We start from the raw sequence: 24379 nt of genomic DNA, 5'->3' as shown, positions 1-24379 counted from the left end.
TCAATGCAGAACAAGTGCTGCAGTCATTGGGGACTCTCCATCACGCAGCACTTCACTTTCAAGCCATGTCTATCTGCACATTGACGGAGAAGGTGGGCGGGCCTGAACTAGCTCCGGCTGTCACATGACCGGAGCTCGTGCAGACCCCGCCCACCTCCTGCTCCTGGCTCCACCGCGCTCCTCTGCACTAGAGGAAGTAACTCTGGTGTCTGCTATCAAGGCAGGTAAGTATGGGATCGTGCGGAAAAATCCACAGGAAAAATTGACATGCTGCAGATTTTTCTGCAGGGAAATTCGCATTATTTCCGCTGCGGAAAAAAACGCAGCATGGGCACAGCAGTTCCAAAATGTCATAGAAATGCCTGGGGAATCGCTGTAATGCGGAGTTTTGAAAAATCCGCGGAATTTCCGCGAAAAAAATCGCGTCAAATTCCGCAAATTTTCCGCAGTGTGGGCACATAGCCTTACACCCACTTGGACTTAATAAAAAATTAATACTTTTTTTGCTGTTTTTCTTTGCAACGGAGAGGCGAAATTTAGATAAAACCTGGATGCTGGCAGGTAGGAGACTGTTCTTGGGGCTCCTGTCCAGCAGCCACAGATTACCGAGCTGGTTGCTTGTCCAGGTTCTTTTGCACCAACTCTTGTGAAAATATAATTATTTAGTCTCTTTCTGCAATTACTGATTTCCGGATTATATTATGACCTCTTCAGTGTCCTGCTATCCAGTGTAAATTAGAAGTCACCTCCCCATGTCATAACCTTGTTTTGTGTGTGTTTTCAGGGTTCCTGAAGGATTTATGTGAAGTTTTACTGTATTTATTGCTACCTCCTGGAGACTTCCAGAACAAGATCATGCGATACTTTGTGAGGGTGAGAACAGGAAGCACTGAGAAGTTACCAGCTTCATCTGATATTGAGTAACGGCTCACTGTAATTGTCTGCTTTTCCCTTTAGGAAATCCTATCACGAGGAATTCTTCTTCCTTTAATAAACCAGCTCAGTGATCCTGATTATATTAATCAATATATCATTTGGATGGTGAGCGCCTCTGACCTTTCTAAATCATGTATAATACATATTCTCTTTAGAACTTTTTTTTTGTAAAAAAAAAAAAAAAGACAGAGAATCCAGCGACTGTTATGTTGCTTATAAAGTTATTTTATGTGGATTGGTGATATGAAAAATCTGAATATTATGAGCAGAAATACCCAATATGTAGAACTAATTTGTAATCCTATTTTTATAATTGTCACTGGACTGGCATGTGGTGTACCAGATCTGTGCAGGTATACGCGTTTCACACCATCTTGTTATGGCACTTACAATTCTGGAGTCGGGTACAAGGAATTTTTGGCTTCACGTGTTTCTTCAGGTAGAACTGCAGAGGACTGCCATGTAGAAGGCTCTGTTCTGTGCAAATCAATAATATATAAGTAAAAGTTCCCACATTGAATTTTTCAGGTGGTATTCCTGTTATTCTGCAAATGAGTGTGTAGTAAAAGACATAGGCTATGTAGATTAGATACACAGTGTGTGGAGATGGACTAATACTATTCGATTCAGCTACGGTAGATGATCCACTGCCCATATACTTCTTCTCCTTAATGGTGGCTAAAACATCAGATATCTGTCTGCTGAGAGCGCCTTAGATATCTCTTCCATCTATGCATATACTCGGCATGTAATGTAAAGGTACCGTCACACTAAGCGACGCTCCAGCGATCCCACTAGCGTCCTGACCTGGCAGGGATCGCTGGAATGTCGCTACACGGGTTGCTGGTGAGCTGTCAAACAGGCAGATCTCACCAGCAACCAGTGACCAGCCCCCAGCCAGCAGCGACGCGTGGAAGCGATGCTGCGCTTGGTAACTAAGGTAAATATCGGCTAACCAAACGCTTGGCTACCCGATATTTACCTTGGTTATCAGCGCACACCGCTTAGCGCTGGCTCCCTGCACTCCTAGCCAGAGTACACATTGGGTTAATAAGCAAACCGCTTTGCTTATTTTCCCGATGTGTACTCTGGCTACGTGTGCAGGGAGCCGGCACTGGCAGCCTGAGAGCGGCAGACGCTAGTAACTAAGGTAAATATCGGGTAACCAAGCAAAGGGCTTCTTGGTTACCCGATATTTACCTTGGTTATCAGCGTCCGCAGAAGCCGGCTCCCTGCACATTCAGTTGTTGCTCTGTCGCTGTCACACACAGCGATGTGTGCTTCACAGCGGGAGAGCAACAACTAAAAAATGGCCCAGGACATTCAGCAACAACCAACGACCTCACAGCAGGGGCAAGGTTGTTGCTGGATGTCACACACAGCAACATCGCTAGCAAGATCGCTGTTGCGTCACAAAAACCGTGACTCAGCAGCGATGTTGCTACCGATGTTGCTTAGTGAGACGTGGCCTTAAGGCTCTGCCAGACACCTCAATCGGAGGCTTATTTCCAGAGTTAAGAACACTCACCCAACTTAATCTGTGATGGAAATGTCTGACAATCATTTGTTCCTGCCAGTATCTGAGGCTTCAGCGATTTTGGTATTGTGTAAGAGCGGCTTAAGATGCAGTTTCCACTCCTGCTTGGTGGAGGTTTTTTTTTTCTGCAGTTTGTGCTGTTTATATATTTAAGCTTCACTAATAAAGTCCTTGACACTTAGGGTGTGTGCCCACAAGGGTTCACAGAGTTTTGCACGCAGTGTGTTTTTCACTGCGTCCATAACGCTGCGTTGTACAGTACAAGCACAGTGGATCCATTTCTACTGGTCTTGTTTTCCCGCAGCGTAAACTGACCTGCGGTGCGTCTTCCCGAGCCACGGCATGTCAATTTACTGCTGCGGAGCTACAAGTGTTCTCTGCAGGGAGAGAGATCACAGGCACGGGGAGCTCTGGTCTTAGATTGTAAGCTTTCGAGCAGGGCCCTCATTCCTACTGTAGCTGTTGAATTATGTGCTATTTTGTTTTGTTTTTGTCTACAACCCCCCCACCGGATTGTAAAGTGCTGCGGAATAAGTTGGCGCTATATAAATAAACTTTATTATTATTATTATTCTCCTGTGAACAGCACTCGTGCCCCGCAGGAGAGGACATGCTGCATCCACGCTACAGCATGTCCATATTGTGGGCATGTAGGCTTTGGAGACATCTTGACTGATATTACCCTTGCACACCCCTGACTGAAATGTATGATGCTAACAAGTGTAACTTTTTATATATAAGAAATGCAATAATTTTTTGTTTCAGATTCGTGATTCCAATTGCAATTATGAGGCCTTCATGAATGTCATTAAGCTAAGTGACAATATTGGAGAGTTGGAAGCTGTGAGGGACAAAGCTGCTGAAGAATTACAGTATCTCCGGTCATTAGACACCGTGGGTGAAGGTAAGATTATATCTTTGTCCTGGAATTTTCTCCATCTTGGAGCCGTCCTGACGTACAACACACTGATTATAACTATTCTGTCTGCTCAGCCCTAAGCTATTCTGTCTTTCATTGTGTTATTTTCTTTTCGGGGTTGACTCTCTGTAGTGTGATACAAGCAGAGTCATCGAGTCTTGGCTTTTATCATCCCCATGCTACCTTGATTGAAATCTTCCTCAGCATTTTACATCATTGTTAGCTATGCCCAGAAGGATGCCAGTCAAGTTAGAATGGGCATGATTAGAGCTGTGGCTGCCTGACTCTGTAGCTCCAGCACCACCCTCATAACTAAAAGAATGGGATTTACACATTACATAAGGTGATCACAAAAAAACATAATTTTATGCTAAAATGTCAAACAGGGATGTCAGAAATGCTGTTTATAAGTGATGGAGGACAAACGTCATGCAAATTTACTTTTCATGTTTGAGACGAACTTGATAATGTCTCTTTACTGTTATATATAAGGACTGTACCTACACATTTAGGTTATGTCTCTATATATCCCTAAAAAGTAACACTGATTAAATAGTGCCAGGGCTTGCACAGGTCTAAGGGGAAAGCTTTTCTACTTGCGGTGACTGACAGATCAATCCGGCATGCCACTAGTGAGGAGACTTTAAGCCGCAATGCTCCTACATCCCAGAAGAGCATTGCAGCTTAAATTCTCCTTACTACTGGCATGCCGGATTGGTTTGTGCATTTCCGCAAGTAGAAAAGCTTTCCCCTTAGACCCAGTCTTACCCTCTCATACAGCCAGATCAGATCTCAAACTTTGCACTGATGAGGAGCAATCACCCTTGAAACATTGGAAATTGAGGTTCTGATCTGGCTTAATTCTTAAGACATGTGACAAGGCTCTTTAAAGGGTTAATTTTGACTTTTAGAATTGCAACTCCCAATAGGTGGCACAAGATTTGTCTACTTCCTCCCTGAAGAGACAATTTGCAGGACTTGCAGAAGCATGCACTAATAAGTTGTCTGTTTTTAGGAAGGAAAAAAAATTACTACAGCAAAGAGTTTTCAGAAGAAAAAACAGTGCTGCAATACTGTTCTCTTGTGGAGAATTGCAGTACTGCCTGAAATAGACAGAGAATTGACAGATCCTTATTGCTTAGATCTTAGAACTGTTGAGGCTGGTGTACTTGTTTTGATAATCCATTTAATAATAACTGAATAGTCCTTTCTGAAAGTTTACCCTGTCTAGTCTCACCTTGCCTTACAGCCTATCGTCATCCTTCCTCCCTGCTGATGTTGCACGCTGCTCAGTACATGCTGCAGCTGTCACTCAATGGAGCGCAGATTAAACATACTCGTGAGCGCTCTTAATCTCGAATTGGATCCCTAAAGTTCTCATTTTAAAAACAATATCAAAGTGTGCACGTAGAGGTTTTTTTTTTAGGTATAAGCAGAATCTGCTTCAAGAAGCTTTCCTGCTTTTGGGAGAGTTTTTCTGTTCTTTCAGCGGTTTGGAAAAGCGTCTTTAGTTTTTTTTAATTTGCCTAATTTGGGGAGATTTTGTCCAGATCCTCTTTAGAAAAGTGATATTTAGTTTTATTTCCAACATATGTTTTCAAAACCTTTTCAGGAAAAATAAAACCCTCAAAAAAATGTTTCATATAAATGTACTGGAAGTTTTTCCCAAAGGTTTTTTGAGGCCGTTATTGAGAATTTTGGAGATCATCCACTCTTGTAAAGTAATTTTTATATTGATTTTCAAAGTACATATACCAGTCTTGTCAAGTTTAAAATCTATAATGCAATTTGATCTATGAAATCTTCAAAGGGAACTGGAAATCTGCCCTTGCCCCCCTAAACTGCCACCATGTATGGTAACCGCTCACTGTATCCTAACAAGCCCTTGTATGAGGCGTATCGATTTCTGAATCTTCTGATCTTTGAATCTGATCTTCTGCTATTCAAATTAGTGGTTGACTAATTGTGTATGGGAACGGGGCATTCATGATCATAAATAAATCCTCCCTATAATCATGTAAGCACACCCCGGTGGGAATGAGTGTCATGATTTGCAAGAGCGACCTCGTCCCCCACTCTAAAAATATGGCAGGTGTGTGATGTTTCCCTCCCTGAGAATGTGCAGTGAAGCCCGGTGTGTGTCCTCACCGCAGGCTGCCCATGGAGGAAGCCGTGACACCAGACTGACAGCCGCGCGGAGCTCTACATTTTATTATTAAAGCTGTTCTTACAGCTCCCAAATCCCACCAAGGGAAACTCACAAACTACCAATGTAGACACAGGTATGCACAATTTGGGTTTATGAAAATTGTTTCAAATCCAATGACAGATTCTTATGGGTTTTTTTTTTTATGCCCTAGTTTAAAAATACTTCTTTTAGCCATACATTATGCATTCTGCACAACACACCTGTGAAATTACATACAAACGAGATGCATAAGAATATTATTTATTCTAGCCAAAAATGTACATATTATATATAAAAATGTATTGAACATTCATTCTGCAACTTTATTGGAAATTAATTCTTGCGCCTTTTCATTTTCTTTTCAAGCATCTCTTGATGCCTTTTAGAAGAGCCGCGGATCTTCTCTGTGAAGCATCCAGCAGTCTTCCCCCTTCATGTCCACGTTCCATCTCCTTGATATCCTGATGAGATCTTTCTCCTTGTTTTTCGCTAACGGCACCAAGGGTTTCAGGAAAATAGTCAAAATGAGAATGTAAAAAAATGTGCCTTCATATTCATCAAACAGACCCAAGGCTTTGTAATGTTCCGGCATGTTCTTTGGATTTAAATTTTGGATCTTTCTTGTTATCTAGAAATTTCTTCATGACATCTTTAAAAGAATCCAAAGCCCTTTCCTCAATCTCTTTTAATTTTTGTTAAGTCTACATTCTAATCGCTTTCCCTCTAGTGCACAGAATACCCTGTAGGTGTCGCGGGCGGAGGAGGGGACGCTGCGCTCTCCCCTTTTCAGGTCCGCCTGCCGCTGCTGCTGCGGCTGCTGCTGCTCGGTGGCTCGAGCGATGGGCCGGATCCCGGGGACTCGAGCGGCGCTCCTCGCCAGTGAGTGAAAAGGGGAATTTGATTGTGGGGGTTTTGATTATTGTCCGTGACGCCACCCACGTTTGTGGTGATTTTGGTGACACCACCGCTGCTCTGGACGGGGATCCCGGGAGCGGTGACGGAGCAGCTTTGATGTTAGTTCTCCCCTCCGTGGGTAGGGGGTTGGTTGTCCCGGGGCCCGGTAATGGGGTAGGGATGAATGATGGCAGGCGGGTTGCGGGGCCTGGTGAGGTGCAGGGTCGCAGGGGCAGCGCTGTGCCGTATGGCATGGGGGTACTCACTCAGCCTGAGACGATGACACAGTTCTCGGTAAAACACACGGCTGGATGGACGGGTCCCCCAGACGGCTGCGGTTGCTTCTTTCCCCGTAGGTTAGTGATGACTGTCTCTCCCTGCACCTATGTCCTTTGTTGATTCCGATGGGTTCCCACCGGTAACCCGCTCCCCGAGCTGGATGTGGGCCGGAGGAGCCCCTTTTGCCCGCAGGCGCTGGCCCTGGGAAACGGTTGCCCTTGGCGGTGGCGGTGTCTCCCCTTCACGGTTGGACGGTTGCCTTCTGTCGGGACTTGACTGTTTGGAAACCCGGAAGTCCCCTTCACTAACGGATTTAGCAAATTCACGGCGACTCCTAGCCTTGCCGGGGTCCGAAAAGCCCCTGCCAATGGTGGTGGCTTCTCCTTGTGTACCGGTCCGGTACCGCCGGGCCACCGCCCGTCCACGGTCCTTACGGCAAACTCTGATAGGCCACTCCTGCAGACGGTCACCACCGTCTGCCAACCTTGCTGCTCCGTCCGGGCCACACACCCGGACTCACTTCAGTCTGCTCTCTTGCCACTTCACTACTCCTCACTTTCCCTCCTTCCACTTTCACTGTCAAAACTGAACTCCTCACTCCTTCACTTCCCTAGCTTAACTGAACTTCCTTTTCCTGCCTCCAGGACTGTGAACTCCTCGGTGGGTGGAGACCAACCGCCTGGCTCCACCCCCTGGTGTGGACATCAGACCCTGGAGGAAGGCAACAAGGGTTTTGTGTCTGACCTTGATGTGCCTGCAGGGAGTGTGGGGTGTGTAGGTGTTGTGCTCTGTGACCCCTGTCTTGTCCAGGGCGACACATAGGCACTGTTGCATACTTGCTGCCATTGTGCAGTAGCAGCTTTCAGACTTTTTGGATGAATCAATAAAGAGTCTCCATTCGCTCAGATGGTACTCGGTGTTAAATTTTTCCACCAGCCCAGGAACATCCGTTCAATACACTAAAGTCCGTCTTGAGAAAAGTATAGAAGGAATTCCTTTTCTCTGCTTCTGTGCCATGAAAAACTGGTACCAGGAGCTAGTGGGCTCTTTTCCTTCAGTCTAGAGCCTAAAAGTTCCACAGAAAGATTAGGAAGGTCCAAGTCCCTGACTAAATCATTTCATTTGAGCTGTGAAAAGCTGTGGCTTGTAATATCACAAATCATCCACCGAAGGTCACACAAAGGGGTTAATGTATTGTGCAAGAAGAAGTCTATGGAGTTATCGTTTATAAAAAAAAACTGTACATGATGGAATTTTTTGTCAGTATTTTTATTGTTTAGTGGCCAAAAGTATATAAAAATCACCTCCTTCCTTTTCAAACAATATTACCCTTGCAGACCATTGTAATTATATCTAGTGACCTATTCGGCCAGTAAGCCTGAGCACACGTAGAGAGCTGATCAAGCGGAGGACGTACACCCAGCGGTATATTTTGGGAGGGAGAATATCACGTGAATGTAAATCATATCGCTCATGCCCAGAGTCGTGCTTACAAGATTAGAGGGAGGATTAGCCTGGGGAAATCAACTCCTCCTCGACTAGTCAGCCACTAATTCACATAGCACAAGTGACGCTTCAAGGTTCATTTTATATTCATTCTGCAATCACTAAACCATGTAAAGGGACTTGTAAGTATGCCGGGAGAAGATGCTGTACATACATGGAGGCCATTTAGGGGGTTAAGGGAGCTGTCAGATTCTCTTTAAATTTGTATTATCCAGGATTCCTTCTAAGACTCTATTACTAATGATTTTATTTATGATGTTATCAGGGTTGTGGAGTAAGGCCTAAGCCACACGGCGAGAAAATCTGTGCAAGTGGAGTGCGATAAAACATCGCATTCCACTAGGACCAATATTAGCCTGTGTGTCAGTGCACATGAGCGATTATTTTCTCAGCCCTAATCGGACCGAGAAAACAATTGCAGCATGCAGCGATTGTAATGCGAGACTCTTTTTCTCGCATCCATTCAAGTCTCTGGGGCGAGAGAAAAATCGTACTGCACTCGCAGCACATCGGTGTACCGCGAGTGCAGGGCGAGAATGGCAATAGTAGAAAATGGAGGAGAGAGGGAGAGAAATCCCTCCCTCCCCTCCTCAGTACCGGCACGCCCTCCGCAGCTGAGGTCCGCTCGCACAGTCGGACCTCAGTCACAGGGATACTAGCATGACACTCAGCTCTGCTTTGCTGCCAGCGTGAACAGAGTGTCATGCGAGCATCGCACTAGAGCCTCGTGTGGCCCTGGCTTAAAGAGAAAAGCGCACAAAATAAGGTGACCATCTTTGAGGAGAAAAAAAAATAGTGTTGCTTACCTAAGAGGTTATGGGGTAACCACTATAGAGACAGAGTTGCTGGTGGCTGGGGATAATCCCTCCCCCCCTTTCCCCCCCCAAAAATAAATTTCACCAATAAGAACAAAAAGCACTTGCGCGTATTGAGGAAAACTGTTCTTGCTGCGGTCAATGGGAAAAGCAGAACGACGCATTTCTACGCCGAACCATTTTCCAAGTTTGAAAACACTAACCATGGCCACTCACACATAGGATAAAAAGCAGGTCCTGGGGGCGGATGTTCTAGTAACCAGGTTATCTACAGATCAGGTGAAGAGAGAGATTTATTATTCCCTTTACAGTTCTGAAAAGTGACAGAACAAGGGAAGTGAAATCAGTGGCCAGAAATGTTATTTTTGTACATTTGTACGCTGTGTATACTCTGTGCCTTCACTGGCCTTGGAAATCTCCTTATTGTACTTTTTTTGTCTTTTAGATATCAACACTATAAAAAACCAGATAAACAGTTTACTGTTTGTAAAGAAAGTATGTGAAACACGAATACAGAGATTGCAGTCTGGAAAAGTGAGTTTATGTATTGACTTTGCATAACTTGTATGTCTGTTCTGTCTGCATGGTCTATGTCAGGCCTGCACAACATGTGGCCCGCAGAGAACTGGGAGGCTCCGACTTTCTACTCCTATATTCAGCTGCAATCACGTTATTCAGATGCAAATACAGTTAAACTCTTTGGCGCCAGGACTGGGGGAGAACAGCAGCATTCGTCATCTCCCGCCACAACGTGCAGCACGACATGTGAATCTCTACTGCTAGTGATGAATGAGCACTACCATGCTCAGGTCTTGTAACTACTAGTGATGAGCGAGCACTACAGTGCTCAGGTCTTGTAACTACTAGTGATGAGCGAGCACTACCGTGCTCAGGTCTTGTAACTACTAGTGATGAGTGAGCACTATCATGCTCAGGTCTTGTAACTACTAGTGATGAGCGAGCACTACCATTCTCAGGTCCAAAGTTCTCGTAACTACTAGTGATGAGTGAGCACTACCAGGCTCAGGTGCTCGGTTCTCGTAACTACTAGTGATAAGTGAGCACTACCATGCTCAGGTCTGTAACTACTAGTGATGAGTGAGCACTACCATGCTCGGGTCTGTAACTACTAGTGATGAGTGAGCACTACCATGCTCAGGTGCTCGGTTCTCGTAACTACTAGTGATAAGTGAGCACTACCATGCTCAGGTCTGTAACTACTAGTGATGAGTGAGCACTATCATGCTCAGGTCTTGTAACTTCTAGTGATGAATGAGCACTACCATGCTCAGGTCTGTAACTACTAGTGATGAGTGAGCACTACCAGGCTCAGGTGCTCGGTTCTCGTAACTACTAGTGATAAGTGAGCATAACCATGCTCAGGTCTGTAACTACTAGTGATAAGTGAGCACTACCATGCTCATGTCTGTAACTACTAGTGATGAGTGAGCACTACCATTCTCAGGTCCTAAGTTCTCGTAACTACTAGTGATGAGTGAGCACTACCATGCTCAGGTCCTAAGTTCTCGTAACTACTAGTGATGAGTGAGCACTACCATGCTCAGGTCTGTAACTACTAGTGATGAGTGAGCACTACCATGCTCAGGTGCTCGGTTCTCGTAACTACTAGTGATAAGTGAGCACTACCATGCTCAGGTCTGTAACTACTAGTGATGAGTGAGCACTATCATGCTCAGGTCTTGTAACTACTAGTGATGAATGAGCACTACCATGCTCAGGTCTTGTAACTACTAGTGATGAGCGAGCACTACCATTCTCAGGTCCTAAGTTCTCGTAACTACTAGTGATGAGCGAGCACTACCATGCTCAGGTCTGTAACTACTAGTGATGAGTGAGCACTACCATGCTCAGGTGCTCGGTTCTCGTAACTACTAGTGATAAGTGAGCACTACCATGCTCAGGTCTGTAACTACTAGTGATAAGTGAGCACTACCATGCTCAGGTCTGTAACTACTAGTGATAAGTGAGCACTACCAGGCTCAGGTGCTCAGTTCTCGTAACAAAGCAGTCTGATGCTCAGACGTGCTCATCTCGTGTACAGAGTTTTTTTCATGTGACTGCAGTCTTCTAAATCCTCACTGCGAGCACACTGCCTGCTGTCAGGATTCCCCTGTTCTGATGGCGAGAGCAGTCGGCCATTTGACTGCAAGTATGCGATATGCATGCTTATGGCCACATTCCCACTGGACGTGCGCAGTCTCACTCAGTTCACTATTATTGAACGAATAGTGCACAGGTGTAGTCAGAATATAGACGGGAGTATGAATATCGCATACTTGCGGTCACCTGACCATTTGCTCCCAACACCGGAGAATTGTTACAGCGTGCAGACTTGGTAAATCTGGTCAACCCCTTTATGGTAATGGGATAGGTGAAGAACTGCCTGTACAGGGTATATTGGAAGAAAGAAGTATTCCAATATATTAGAAAGTTTTAAATAATGTAATAAGTTTTTGTGTGAGCACAAAATGTAATACATAATTTTGGTATTTAAAAAACATAACTTTTTATGCACAGAAAAATCAAATCAAAATGATTAAACAAAAAATAAAAAAAAAATGGACCTCTCTAAGGCTGTGTGTGCACACTGCGTTTTTTTGACGTGTTTTTGTGCGTTTTTGGCTGCTAAAAACGCTCAAATGCATAAAAACACACCCGCGGCAAAAACGCGCAAAAAACACACTGGTAAAAACGCATGCGTTTTACTTGCTGCGTTTTTGATCTCTGCTTCTTTCCAATGCATTCCATGGGGGAAAAACGCAGGAAAGAATTGACATGTCCATTTTTTTTTTTTTTTAAGCTCAAATGCAGCTTAAAAAAAAGTGGTGTGCAGACAGCAAAAATGACAACTCATAGACTTTGCTAGGGAAGCAAAGTCATGCAGTTTTGAGCCCAAAAACTTACCCTAAAAACGCAGCAAAAAACGCACTGTGCGCACATAGCCTAAAGAGACTGCAGAGACTATTACCAGATGAAATGCTGCAATACCAGACACCGACCCATGGAAAGTAGAGATACTGTGCATAGACATTAAAGCAGACCCTTTTTCCTAGTCCTAGACAATCCTTTTAAATAAATACATTTTCATGGGAAGTTTCAGCACTCCTGTTCACTCCTGCCTCAGTGTTTCCCTTGATGGGCTGCACCCACACCACTATTTGGCCGTACGTTACCCCAGAATGGTAATGATGGCCATATTTACGATAATTATCATCTTTTTCCCAGCATTGTAATGTGTTTTACTATACGTAACTTCTATTATAACATATAATCTATAATTGGACTCATTACATTGTTTTTGTATGGTCATCACTTAACATGATTATTAGATTGTTGCTATGGCAACACCAGATAATAATTCTACATTTCTAAGGAAATGTGTCTCTAAAGAGTTGGCCTAGACATTAAAAGATAACCCTCCCTTTTAAGAGCACATTAACATACCATTCCTTGTGAATTATGTAAGCGTTTGGAAATCTAAACCTCATGACTGCGGTTTACATTGAGATTATAGGTGCTGAAGTATAGCTTTAGCTCTTTGTGTGCAAAAGTATTCTCCTGTTTATTAGTGCAACCCTGAATGTTCTGGATTTATCTTTTTGGAGCAGTTAATCAAAATTAAAAGGTTTCCAACTCTTAAAGTGATATTCTCATGCTATGAAATTGGTATAGTTAGCATGAATATCAGCAAGTTTGCAATTGACTTGCTTTTTCCATCTGCTGTTAGAGCTTTTTTTTTTGTGTATAGTGTAAAGCTGGCAGCCAGTATGTCCTGCAGTTAAATTCCAGGTTGAATAAGTCTAAGGGGAAAACTTTTGTCTTTACGGAGATTGACACACCAATGTAGTATGCCAGTAATGAGGAGACTTATAGCTCTTGGCTTCTCATACAGCCAGATCAGATGTTATACTTTGCACTGATGAGGGGCAATCACTCCAAAACACAGTGTCTGCAAATTGAGGATCTGATCTGGCATAGATGCTAATGCGGGCGTCACATGGAAAGTACCCGCCCCCGTCGTTTGTGCGTCACGGGCAAATCGCTGCCCGTGTCGCACAAAGTCGTTAAACCGCCGTCACACGTACTTACCTGCTGAGCGACGTCGCTGTGGGCGGGGAACATCATCTTCCTGAAGGGGGAGGGACGTTCGGCGTCACAGCGACGTCACACAGCGGCAGGCCAATAAAAGCGGAGGGGCTGAAATGAGCGGGACATAACATCCCGCCCACCTCCTTCCTTCCGCATTGCCGGCGGGAGCCGCGGGACGCAGGTAAGCTGTGTTCATCGTACCCGGGGTGTCACACGGAGCAATGTGTGATGCCATGGGTACGATGAACAACCAGCGCAAAGAAAAATAAACTATTTTTTGAAAATGAGCAACGTGTGACAAACGATTTGCAAACGTTTTGCGTCGCTCGTAGGTGTCACACGGGACGACGTCGCATGCGATGCCGGATGTGCGTCACAAAAACTGTGACCCCGACAATGCATCGCGCGATAGATTGTCTCGTGTGACGCCCGCATAAGTCATATGACAAGGCTCGTTAAACGGTCACTTTTGCCTTTTAGGATTGCTACTTCCAATAGGTGACACTAGAGGTCTTCCACTTCCTCCCTGAAGAGACAATTTGCAGGCTGAATAGTTAACTCCTGACATCCCAGCCATGTTTCGTCAGACCATTAATTTCTATAGCACAGTTAACTGCTCACCTTTATTTACTTCTCTGTCATCTCCTGACCTGTTAACAGTTCTGCAAAATCACAAGGCCTCACCATCCGTGGTTTCCAGAGCAGTTCTCCGTATCACTGCTCTCACTTTCCTTAGCCATGAGCATGTTCATGTTTTAGATGAAAATATAACAATGTAGACTTGAGAGCTAGCACTAATAGACCATCACAGCGGCAAGCAGAAACTCTGCAGTAGAATGAAGCTACCGAACCAGAACTATCGCTCAAAGAAGAACTACTGTACCCCAGCGACAAGGAAGTGAAAGGCTGAGCAGCTGTGTGATGCTGCAGACACAAGCGGAGAACAACCCTTTAAGTTGGCCATGCACATTGGATAGCTGTCAACTGAGTGTTAGATCAGCAAAGAGCCATCTCTACAAATTCCCCACTATTTCAATGGGAAGACAGTAGAACGTCGCTGCCAGACACCTTTTACCTCCCCAACTGCTCTGTCCCTGGTCGGGAGTTGTTAACCATGATGTCTGGGAACAGAAGGAGTGGACAATGCCTTGGAAGATAAGCCCATTATCATACATGTATGGATGCTGCTTTCTTTTGTTTTGGCCCCAAATTTAGCAATTTGGTGACCAAACTGAGATAGTTGTCTCCTCGGAGCAGTCCTCATCCATCTACCTCATGTGTATGCAAGCTGAAGTCACAGCACCTTTCTCCTGACACCACCCCATTTCTTACTAGTCTACGCTCCTCGATGGCCGAAGCATAAATAAAAGATCAATGTAATCAGACGTGTACAGAAGGTTTTTGACAAAAGTTGCTGCATTTGGCTTACTAAATTTGTAATTGTGTGTGGATATCCTGGAAGTGTAATACAGTGTTCCACATTTCTTTCAGGAAATTGACACTGTGAAGTTGGCTGCAAGCTTTGGAAAACTTTGCACAGTCCCGCTGGACAGAATTCTTGTACACAATGTTGCACTACAGTTTTTTATGGGTGAGTGAAAACCATTCATATCATTGTTACTTTCCTCCTAGCATACATATATATTTGTATGTATGTGTGTGTGTGTGTGTGTGTGTGTGTGTGTGTGTGTGTGTGTAATATAAATTATATATATATATATATATATATATATATATATAATAATATATATATATATATATATACACACACCGTATTTTTCGCTTTACAGGACACACCCCAAATTTAGACATAAAAAAAGGTAAAAAAAAAAGAAAAATGGGGTCCGTCTTATACGCCGGTGTTCTCTTACCGGAGGGGGGCAGCAGTTGTGGTAAAGCGGGATCACAGGAGGCACAGGTTGTGTTGGCAGGCACGGCAGGTCAGTGGCAGCGGGTTCCGTGGTTGCAGGCGCAGTGGCGTCCGTGGTGGCAGCAGCGGCGGCGGGTGAGCCGTGCAGCAGGCCAGTGCAGTGCGTGTCCACGGTCCCGGTTCAGTGGTGGCAGCGGCGGCGACTGCTCAGTGGTGGAGCAGACGGATGCGGTGTTTTCCCAGTGTGTCCAAGGTCCCGTTTCAAGTAATGGCGCCCGGAGCGACGCATGCGCAGATGGAGCTCTCATCCAAGAGCTCCACCGGCGCCATCATTTGAAAGTGGGACCGCGGACAACTGGTAACTTGCTGCACAGCCGCCCGCCACGCACGCACAGAGTGGCAGCCAGCAGGCTGCCCGCCCACCCTGTGTGCAAGCCGCCGGGTACCTGTGCTTGCGTGCGGTGGCAGCCGGGTACCCGTGGCTGTGTGCGGGCGGCACCTGGGTGCCTGTGTGAGGGCGGCAGCCGGGTGCCTGTGTGTGGGCAGCAGCTGGCTGCCGCCCGCACGGGCACCCGACTGCCGCCCGCACACAGCACCCGGCTGCCGCCCGCACACAGCACCCGGCTGCCGCCCGCACACAGCCATGGGTACCCGGCTGCTGACCCCACACAGCACCCGGCTGCCGCCCGCACACAGCCACGGGTACCCGGCTGCCACCGCACGCAAGCACAGGTACTCGGCCGCTTGCATGCAGCCACAGGCACCCGGCCGCCCGATCGCCTCAGACAGGACCCCCTCCAGGTACCGCTATATAGGACGCACCCCCCATTTTCCTCCCAAATTTTTGGTAGGAAAAGTGCATCTTATAAAGCGAAAAATACGGTATATATATATTTTTTTTTTTTTTTGTGTTAAACTATGTTAGGTTGGTGTACACATTACAGGGGGTATGTTAGAATACCTAAAACATCCTTTATGGATATCTATCTTTACACCCTGACCACTTTTGTAATTTAGCTTTATAATACAATACCCTACACTACCCCTTGTCCTTCTAATAGAGGGTGATAGAAGCTATGGGAGAGGTGAGTGCAGCACCAACAATCTGCTTCTATCACTGGCCTGAAATGAATCATTGTCAGGGGGCAGTGCTGTTGTCAGTCACACGGCTTCTTTCATTGCCCCTTGATTGTTTTCAGCACTGTGCTAGAATATGGGGATAGAATCAGATTTTTGGTGCTGCACTTACGTCTCCCACATTTTCTATCAGTGCTGTGGAACCAAGACCTCTTCAGAGGACAGTCATGCAAGAAATTGTAGTAAGTAATCTATGGGGTATTGTCAAGAGGAAGATGAGATACACCAGACCCAACAATGCAGACGAGCTGAAGGCTGCTATCAAAGCAACCTGGGCTTCCATAAAACCTCAGCAGTGCCACAGGCTTATTGCCTCCATGCCACGCCGCAATGATGCAGTAATTCATGCAAAGGGAGCCCCGACCAAGTATATTTACTGTATATTTACTGTTTACACATTTACTGTACAGACTTTGCAGTAGGCGCCAACATTTCTGAGTTTGGAATCATTTTTTCAGTTGGTCTTATATAATATTCTAATTTTCTGAGATAATGACTTTTGGGTTTTCATTGGCTGTAAGCCATAATCATCAACATTAACAGAAATAAACATGAAATAGATCCCTCTGTGTGTAATGACTCTATATAATGTATAGAAATAGATCCCTCTGTGTGTAATGACTCTATATAATGTATAGAAATAGATCCCTCTGTGTGTAATGACTCTATATAATGTATAGAAATAGATCCCTCTGTGTGTAATGACTCTATATAATGTGTTTCCTTTTTGTATTGAATTACTGAAATAAATGTACTTTTTGAGGATATTCTAATTTGAGATGCACTTGTAGATATAGCTGGGATATCATGCTTCTGTCATTATTACGTTTGTTCTTTGCAGTGAAAGGGTTGTAGTAATTTCCAGCATCTAATTTCCATTACATGGTCACATTTTTAATCCCATGCTTGTGATTTGTGCAAAGTAGTAAATTCTTGTAACTGCAGAAGTATTTAGAAAGAGATTGGAATAAAAGGTTATTGCTGCACAATTATCTAGACAAACCCCATAGGCCGTCCTGGGCTGACAGTCACTGGGTTCTCATGTTCTCTCCGCTCCTCAGCGATATTGTAATCAGATTATTACATAGACGTGATCATGGCTACAAAGACGCCTGTGTGTTTCCAGACATGGTTAGTCCTGATCTGTACCGCACATTAGCCGTGACAGAAATACTCTTGTTTCCAGCATGATGCACAATCATTTGAGTGATTTCAAACAGCCCAATTTAACTTCTATTTAGGATTAATTAGCTAGAGCAATCTGAAGCCAAGCCTGCTCTTCCGCCATGCACCCTCATGTCTGATATAGGCCTGCGGACTGGGAACGTCCATGTAGAAGCATAGGCACTTTTATCATTTTGAGTAGGGGCAAAGCCTGTAAACTAGAAAGTTCCTCTGAAAAGTTTGAGACTGTAAGGCTATGTGCACACATGCTTAAAAATGTCAAACGCTTAGTAAAGTCTCAAATGTTTTGCACCTTTTGGTGTTTTCGCACCACTCCTGGCCAAGCTCCACCAAAGTGAGTGGTACAATCGCTGGAAGTATGCTCCAGTCTGTCTAATTCTCGGCCAAAGTGGTGTACCTTACTCCAAAAGTGTTACTCCAGTCCCTAAATGGATAAACATTTCTTGCAGTTGCGCACACCATTTGGGAGATATGCTGATTGACTAAAGGCCACTTTACATGCTACAACATATCTAACGATGTGTCGGCGGGGTCACGTCGTAAGTGACGCACATCCGGCATCGTTAGTGTTGTTGTAGCGTGTGACAGCTTCGTGCGACTGAGATTGAACGTAAAACCGTTCATCGCATACACGTCGTTCATTTCCTAAAAATTGCACGTCGGGTTGTTTAATGTTCCCGAGGTACCTCACATCGCAGTGTGTGACACCCCGGGAACGATGAACAGATCTTACCTGCGTCCTGCGGCTCCCGCTAGCAATGCAGAAGGAAGGAGGTGGGCGGAATGCTTACGTCCCGCTCATCTCCGCCCCTCCGCTTCTATTGGCCGGCTGCCGTGTGACGTCGGTGTGACGCCGAACGTCCCTCCCACTACAGGAAGTGGATGTTCGCCGCCCACAGCGAGGCCGTATGGAAGGGTAAGTACGTGTGACAGCTTTTAATCGATTGTGCGACACGGTCAACAAATTGAACGTGCTGCACATACGATGGGGGCGGGTCACATCGCATACGATATTGTATGCTTAATTGAAAGGTGTAAAGCAGGCTTAAATGTCAAGCGCCTCTTAATGAATCCGGTGCCTCTTTCCTCACTGTGGCCCCTCATAAGGAAGAGCGTGTAGAACTCCAATCTTAATCAGGGCCGTAACATTTTGAGCTCTTTTCCACATCATAACTTTAGATGTACAGCTATAGGCTTTTGAGCTACTTTCTCAGGTGGAGTTTTAAGTTTTGGGATGTGGCTAAAGGCCCCGTCTCACTAAGCGACATCGCTAGCGACAACGCTGCTGAGTCACGGTTTTTGTGACGCAACAGCGATCTTGCTAGCGATGTCGCTGTGCGTGACATCCAGCAACGACCTGGCCCCTGCTGTGAGGTCGCCGGTCGTTACTGAATGTCCTGGACCATTTTTTGGTCGTTGCGCTCCCGCTGTGAAGCACACATCGCTGTGTGTAACAGCGAGAGAGCAACGATCTGAATGTGTAGAGAGCAGGGAGCCGGCTTCGGCGGACGTTGGTAACCAAGGTACACATTGGGTAACCAAGCAAAGTGCTTTGCTTGGTTACCCGATATTTACCTTGGTTACCAGCGTCCGCAGCTTCTAGAAGCCGGATCCCTGCACACGTAGCCAAGGTACACATCGGGTAACTATAAGCAAAACGCTTTGCTTAGTAACCTGATGTGTACTATGGTTACCAAGCACAGCGTCGTTACACGGGTCACTGGTGACTGGTGGCTGATGTCTGATCGCTGTGGAGATCTGCCTGATTGACAGCTCACCAGCAACCATGTATCAACGCTCCAGCGATCCCTGACAGGTCAGATCGCTGGTGGGATTACTAGAGCGTCGCTAAGTGTGACAGTACTTTTAGATGCACTTGGCTTTTTAGCAACAAATGCTGTTTAGGGCCTCATTACTCAGTCTAGGGACATGTGATAAACACTTTATCCTGTTTGCCTTCACACAGCATGATGACTGCATGCTAATTGGTTAAGGCTACTTTCACACATCCGGTTTGAGCACTGCGGCTCAATCCGGCTGTGAAACCTATGCAACGGATGCCGCGAATACACCGCATCCTTTGCATAAGTTTTTACATGCGGCCCGTCCGTTTTTTTCCGCTTGCGGCACGCTACTGAGCATGCGCAGTGGAAGAAACCGCATGCGGTGGCCGGATGCGTTTTTTGCCGCATTGCGCCGCATCCGGCGTCCATAGGCATGCATTGAAAATTGCGCCGCAGCGGCCGGGTGCGGCGCGATGCGTTTTTTTTTTTTGCCGGAGCAAAAAACCTGCCAGGGAACGTTCTATCCGGCCGCCGCATCGGCTAAATCTGCCGCATGCGGCAAAAAACGGACGGAACGCAAGCCCATGCGGCGCCAATGCAAGTCAATGCTGAAAAAAACGAAACCTGCGTCGAAAAAACCCCCCGGTTTCGTATTTTCAGCAGAGCACCGGATTGTGCCGCACTGCTACAGCCGGATGTGTGAAAGTAGCCTAAGATAACCAAAACTTTTTTTGCTTACTTGAAGAAAAAAAAAATATGTATTAAAATAAATTCCATAAGTTATTTGTCAATATAGGGAACCAAGTAACAAAAAAATGAAAATATTATGCCAATAAATTGCACATATTTATGTAAAAGTAAATAAAAAAGTACACACTTTTGGTATTGCTGCGTTTGGAACAACCCAATCTATAAAACTATGACAGTAGCTAACACCTACAGTGAAAAAAAACTAGGAAAAACTGTCTTCATCATAAGAGCTGACAAAAAAGTGGAAATAAACGCTGTCAAAAAGTCATATGTACTGGTAAATAAAAATAGTATAGCTGACAACATCATGTCATGCAGAAAGAAAGCTGTCATACAGCACCATTAGGGAAAAAAATAAAAATGCTATATCTCAGATTACAGCAATGCAAAAATATTTTTTTCTATAAAAAATTGTTTGTGTAATACAACATAAAAAAAAGTCATAAATGTGGTATCCCTGCAATCGTACTGACCCAGAGAATAAAGCCTGCTTTACACGGTACGACCGATTGTGCGATTTCACAATCGATCGTACCCGCCCCCGTCCTTTTTGCGTCACGGGCAAATTGCTGCCCGTGTCGCACAAAGTTAGTAACCCCCGTCACACATACTTACCTCTCGTGCGACCTCGCTGTGGGCGGCGAACGTCCACTTCCTGGAGTGGGAGGGACGTTCGGCGTCACAGCGACGTCACACGGCCGCCGGCCAATAGAAGCGGAGGGGCGGAGATGAGCGGGACGTAAACATCCCGCCCACCTCCTTCCTTCCACATAGAGCCGGCGGCGGCCGCGGGAGGCAGGTGAGCTGCTCATCGTTCCCGTGGTGTCACACGGAGCGGCGTGTGCTACCACGGAAACGATGGTCAACTAAATTAAACGATATTATGGAACCTAGCGAGCAGTACCCGACTCACGATTTGTGAGCGATACTGCGTCGCTAGGAGGTGTTACACAGGCCGGCATCGCCAGCGATGCCGGATGTGCGTCACAAAATCCGTGACCCCGACGATCTATCGCACGATAGATTGTCTGGTGTAAAGCAGCCTTAAGGCTCGTATCAACTTTGAGAACGGTGAACAATGATCGGTGTAAAACAACAAAACCCAATTCCTGAATTGCTGTTTCATTTTCATTCTGTGTCCCAAAATGCGGTATAGAAAGTAATAAAAACATATGTGGCCTAAAATGGTACCAATAAAAACTATTATCCCGCAAAAAAACAAGCCCTCATATGATTGTCGCTGTAATTGTTCTCACCTGAGAAAGTCACTTAATACCGCAAAGGTAAATGGCATAAAAATTAAAGCCAATTCTTCACCTGCTGTTGATTTTTCTGCTTCCAAAGATCGCAGTAAGGCTCGCCTCATGTTTATCCTGGTCTCTACACTAAGTGCTTACACCAGAGATTATGTGTAAATCTCTGAAAAATGTGATTCAGATAAAACCAATGGAGAATAAACTGTAAATCACGTTGAACTCCCACCTGGCCTGTCGTCTAACAAGGTCCATCTTTTTATGCGTCAGTAGTGTCACTCCGATACCATTTGGATCCATTGCACAAAGCCATGCTAGCATGAAGAGCCTAAAGCTTGGCTATATTAATGTTCACCAAACCCACTGATTTCTGGCTATTTCAGGGGAGAGAAGAATTGATCGGTTTAGCCCCAAAATACCACAGACTTTTTTTTTTTTTTTCAAGCAAGATAGCTTCCAGCCAGATGTGTGGAGCATTGGCTTACTCCCCTGGTTTTATTCAGAACATATTCACGCACAAGTATGTGTGTATATATGGGGATCAGATGGGTTTGTATTATTTCTGAAGAATAAATTTATGTCCACTTTCTCATGAGCTTTCCTGTTCCCTTAGATTTTATGCAGCAGACTGGGGGGCAAGCACATCTCTTCTTCTGGCTCACGGTGGAGGGGTACCGGGTGACTGCTCAGCAACAGCTGGAAGTGCTGCGAAGCCGGCAACGTGATGGAAAACACCAAACCAATCAAACTAAGGGGCTGTTGAGAGCGGCTGCGGTTGGCGTGTTTGACCAGTACTTATCAGAAAAGGTAATACAATTCCTGCTTTATACAGTAAATGAGGATGATAAGCAAAACAATGTATACACTTGTAGTAGCATCTGAATTAGAGTACTTGTATTTATATGGCCTCTTACTTTGAGAGTCTATGGATAACTGAACACTGCCAAACAGACAATCCTCTCTCTTCCACGAAGTCCAATTTTTAGAGTATTCAAATAGGAACTGAGGAGAAACCGTACTCTGCCAAGCCCTTATGTTTCAGCGATCCATGTGGTGCTTGATGCCATGAATGCCTCTTACATATGTATTGACCTAGTATTGGGCAGTGCCCATAGACATATGAGATTACAGTATTTTAGGTCTTTCATCATTTATCAGAATTTCAGGTTATTGATTTGTTTTACAGGCTTCACCAAGAGTTCAAATTGATGATTATTTGTTAGCGAGACTTGAAGAAGGGGTAAACAATGAAGACCCAACGCCTGAGATCTTCGATGAGGTCCAGAAAAAGGCAAGTATCGGGTCCCCTAAGCCTCCAAGACCGCCACCATTACGTTATAAATTCCCAATTCCACATATTCCTATCTTGCTGACCCAGTCATGTATGGATAAGAGTGAAAATACATCTTTAGGCTATGTGCGCACTTACCGGATTTTTCGCGGATTTTGCCGCGGATTTGCTGCATGTTTCGCTGCAGAAAATGTTCATAACATCTCTGCAGTGAATCACCAGCAAATCCTATGGAGAAAAAAAATCCTGTGCGCACTGGGCGGAATTTGACAGCTGCATGTTTTGCTGCGGGAATCCCGCAGCAAAAACAAGTGCATGTCACTTCTTTTCCGCACATCCCTGCGGATTTCACTCCATTGACTCAATGTTAATCATGAAATCCCGCAGGGAATAACGCAGGCAGCAAATTCTGTGCGGTTCACTGCGTTTTCCTGCGTTATTCCCTGCGGTATTTTGCGGTTTACCTCCAGTAATGTGCATCACTTGCTTGCGGTTTTGCAGGGAAGTGATGTCATTACAGGAACAGGAAGTCGTGCAGAGTAAACACACACACATCAGACACAGAACACATCACAGACATAGATCACATAGACACAGACACATAGAACACACATAGAAAGAAAACGGAAATATAGAAAAAAAAGAACGTGGGCTCCGCTGCATATTTACCTTCCAGCCGAGGTAAGCACACAGCGGCGGCCCGGTATTCTCAGGCTGGGGAGGGAGAGGGGCAGGGTTAATGCCCCCCGCCTCACTCCCCCTCCGGCAGCCGAGAATATCAGCCGCAGCTGCCCCGGCACTGTCGCATGCAATATGCGGCACTACCGGAGTGTCCTCGGCTCTTCTTGCCACCGTGTAGCAGTGGTGACAAGGTAATACAAGGGGTTAATGGTGATGGGGGACCACCGCCATTAACTCCAGGCTTGATCATGGCAGCGTCTATGTGACAGCTGACATGATCAACCCGTAAGTAAAGTGAAAAAAACACAGACACCAAAAATCCTTTATTTTAAATAAAACCAACAAGCCTCGTTCACCATTTTATTAACCCCTCCCGCACCAAAGCTCCGGCTAATCCACCGCTCCGACATCCACAGCTCCGGCTCCGGCGTCCTGCACTGCTGACATCCAGCCGCGACTGTCACAGACACAGGCTGAATGCAGCAGACAGCAGAGGTAATTACCGGTCATTTCCCACGGCCGGTAATGTGAACTCACTGCCGACCGTGGGAAATGCAGCGATCTGTCTATCCCTCTATCTATCTATCCCTCTGTCTGTCTATCTATCTATCCCTCTATCTATTCTTCTGTCTATCTACTATCAGAATTAAATGTATTTTTTTTTTTTTTTTTTTTTCTTCAATGTGCTTTATTGCATTGAATGCAATAAAGCACATCCCAACCCGCACGCGGCAAAACCGCGGCAATACCGCGAACAATACCGCGGTAAAGCCGCGGCAAACCGCATGCGGTTTTCGGGTGCGGTTTCCCGCGGTTTTTTACCGCGGGTGCGGTAATCTTTGAGAGGATGCGGAATTTTCTCAAGAAAATTCCATTTCCCAGTGCGCACAGAGCCTTATGTCGATCTGTCACATATGCTGATGCTCTAGTCCAAGTTCAGAAGCTTTTCCCATGACCCCATGGGTTTGATAGCTGGCCACCTCACCTAACTGCTAGGGTGACCTCAGCAAATGGAGCAAATCAAGTTCTATCTCACCCGTTAGTTTCTAGTTTGGACTACTTTGAGCTGAAGTGTCTTTTTTTTTTTTTTTTAGTGGGGTGTTTTTTGGTTTTTTTTTACATTTCTGGTTTGGCTTACTAAACTCCTTTCCAGTGTATATCCCCACAATGTTTGAAAGAAAGAAAACGATCCTATGGCATACTATATGCCATGGGAAATCCCACCTACTACGGGAGAAGGTTTT

The 24379-nt window shown here is 45.3% G+C and overlaps 1 protein-coding gene across 2 annotated transcripts in view; it reads left to right on the top strand.

The window, feature by feature from the left end:
• The window catches only part of SNX13 (sorting nexin 13), a 181057-nt gene that overhangs the window by 100811 nt on the left and 55867 nt on the right, over window positions 1-24379 (top strand). For both annotated transcript variants that reach the window (XM_075315375.1, XM_075315374.1), the window contains exons 8-14: window positions 785-873; window positions 958-1041; window positions 3239-3377; window positions 9520-9608; window positions 14676-14775; window positions 21777-21970; window positions 22350-22454. In XM_075315375.1, coding sequence (XP_075171490.1) covers window positions 785-873; window positions 958-1041; window positions 3239-3377; window positions 9520-9608; window positions 14676-14775; window positions 21777-21970; window positions 22350-22454 — 800 coding nt within the window. The remainder of the gene's footprint in view (window positions 1-784; window positions 874-957; window positions 1042-3238; window positions 3378-9519; window positions 9609-14675; window positions 14776-21776; window positions 21971-22349; window positions 22455-24379) is intronic.

The sequence above is a fragment of the Anomaloglossus baeobatrachus genome, chromosome 6, assembly GCF_048569485.1.
Source record: "Anomaloglossus baeobatrachus isolate aAnoBae1 chromosome 6, aAnoBae1.hap1, whole genome shotgun sequence".
Classification (NCBI taxonomy): Eukaryota; Metazoa; Chordata; class Amphibia; order Anura; family Aromobatidae; genus Anomaloglossus; species Anomaloglossus baeobatrachus.
Note: the sequence above shows the minus strand (reverse complement) of the source record. Positions and strands in the feature narration are given on the sequence as shown.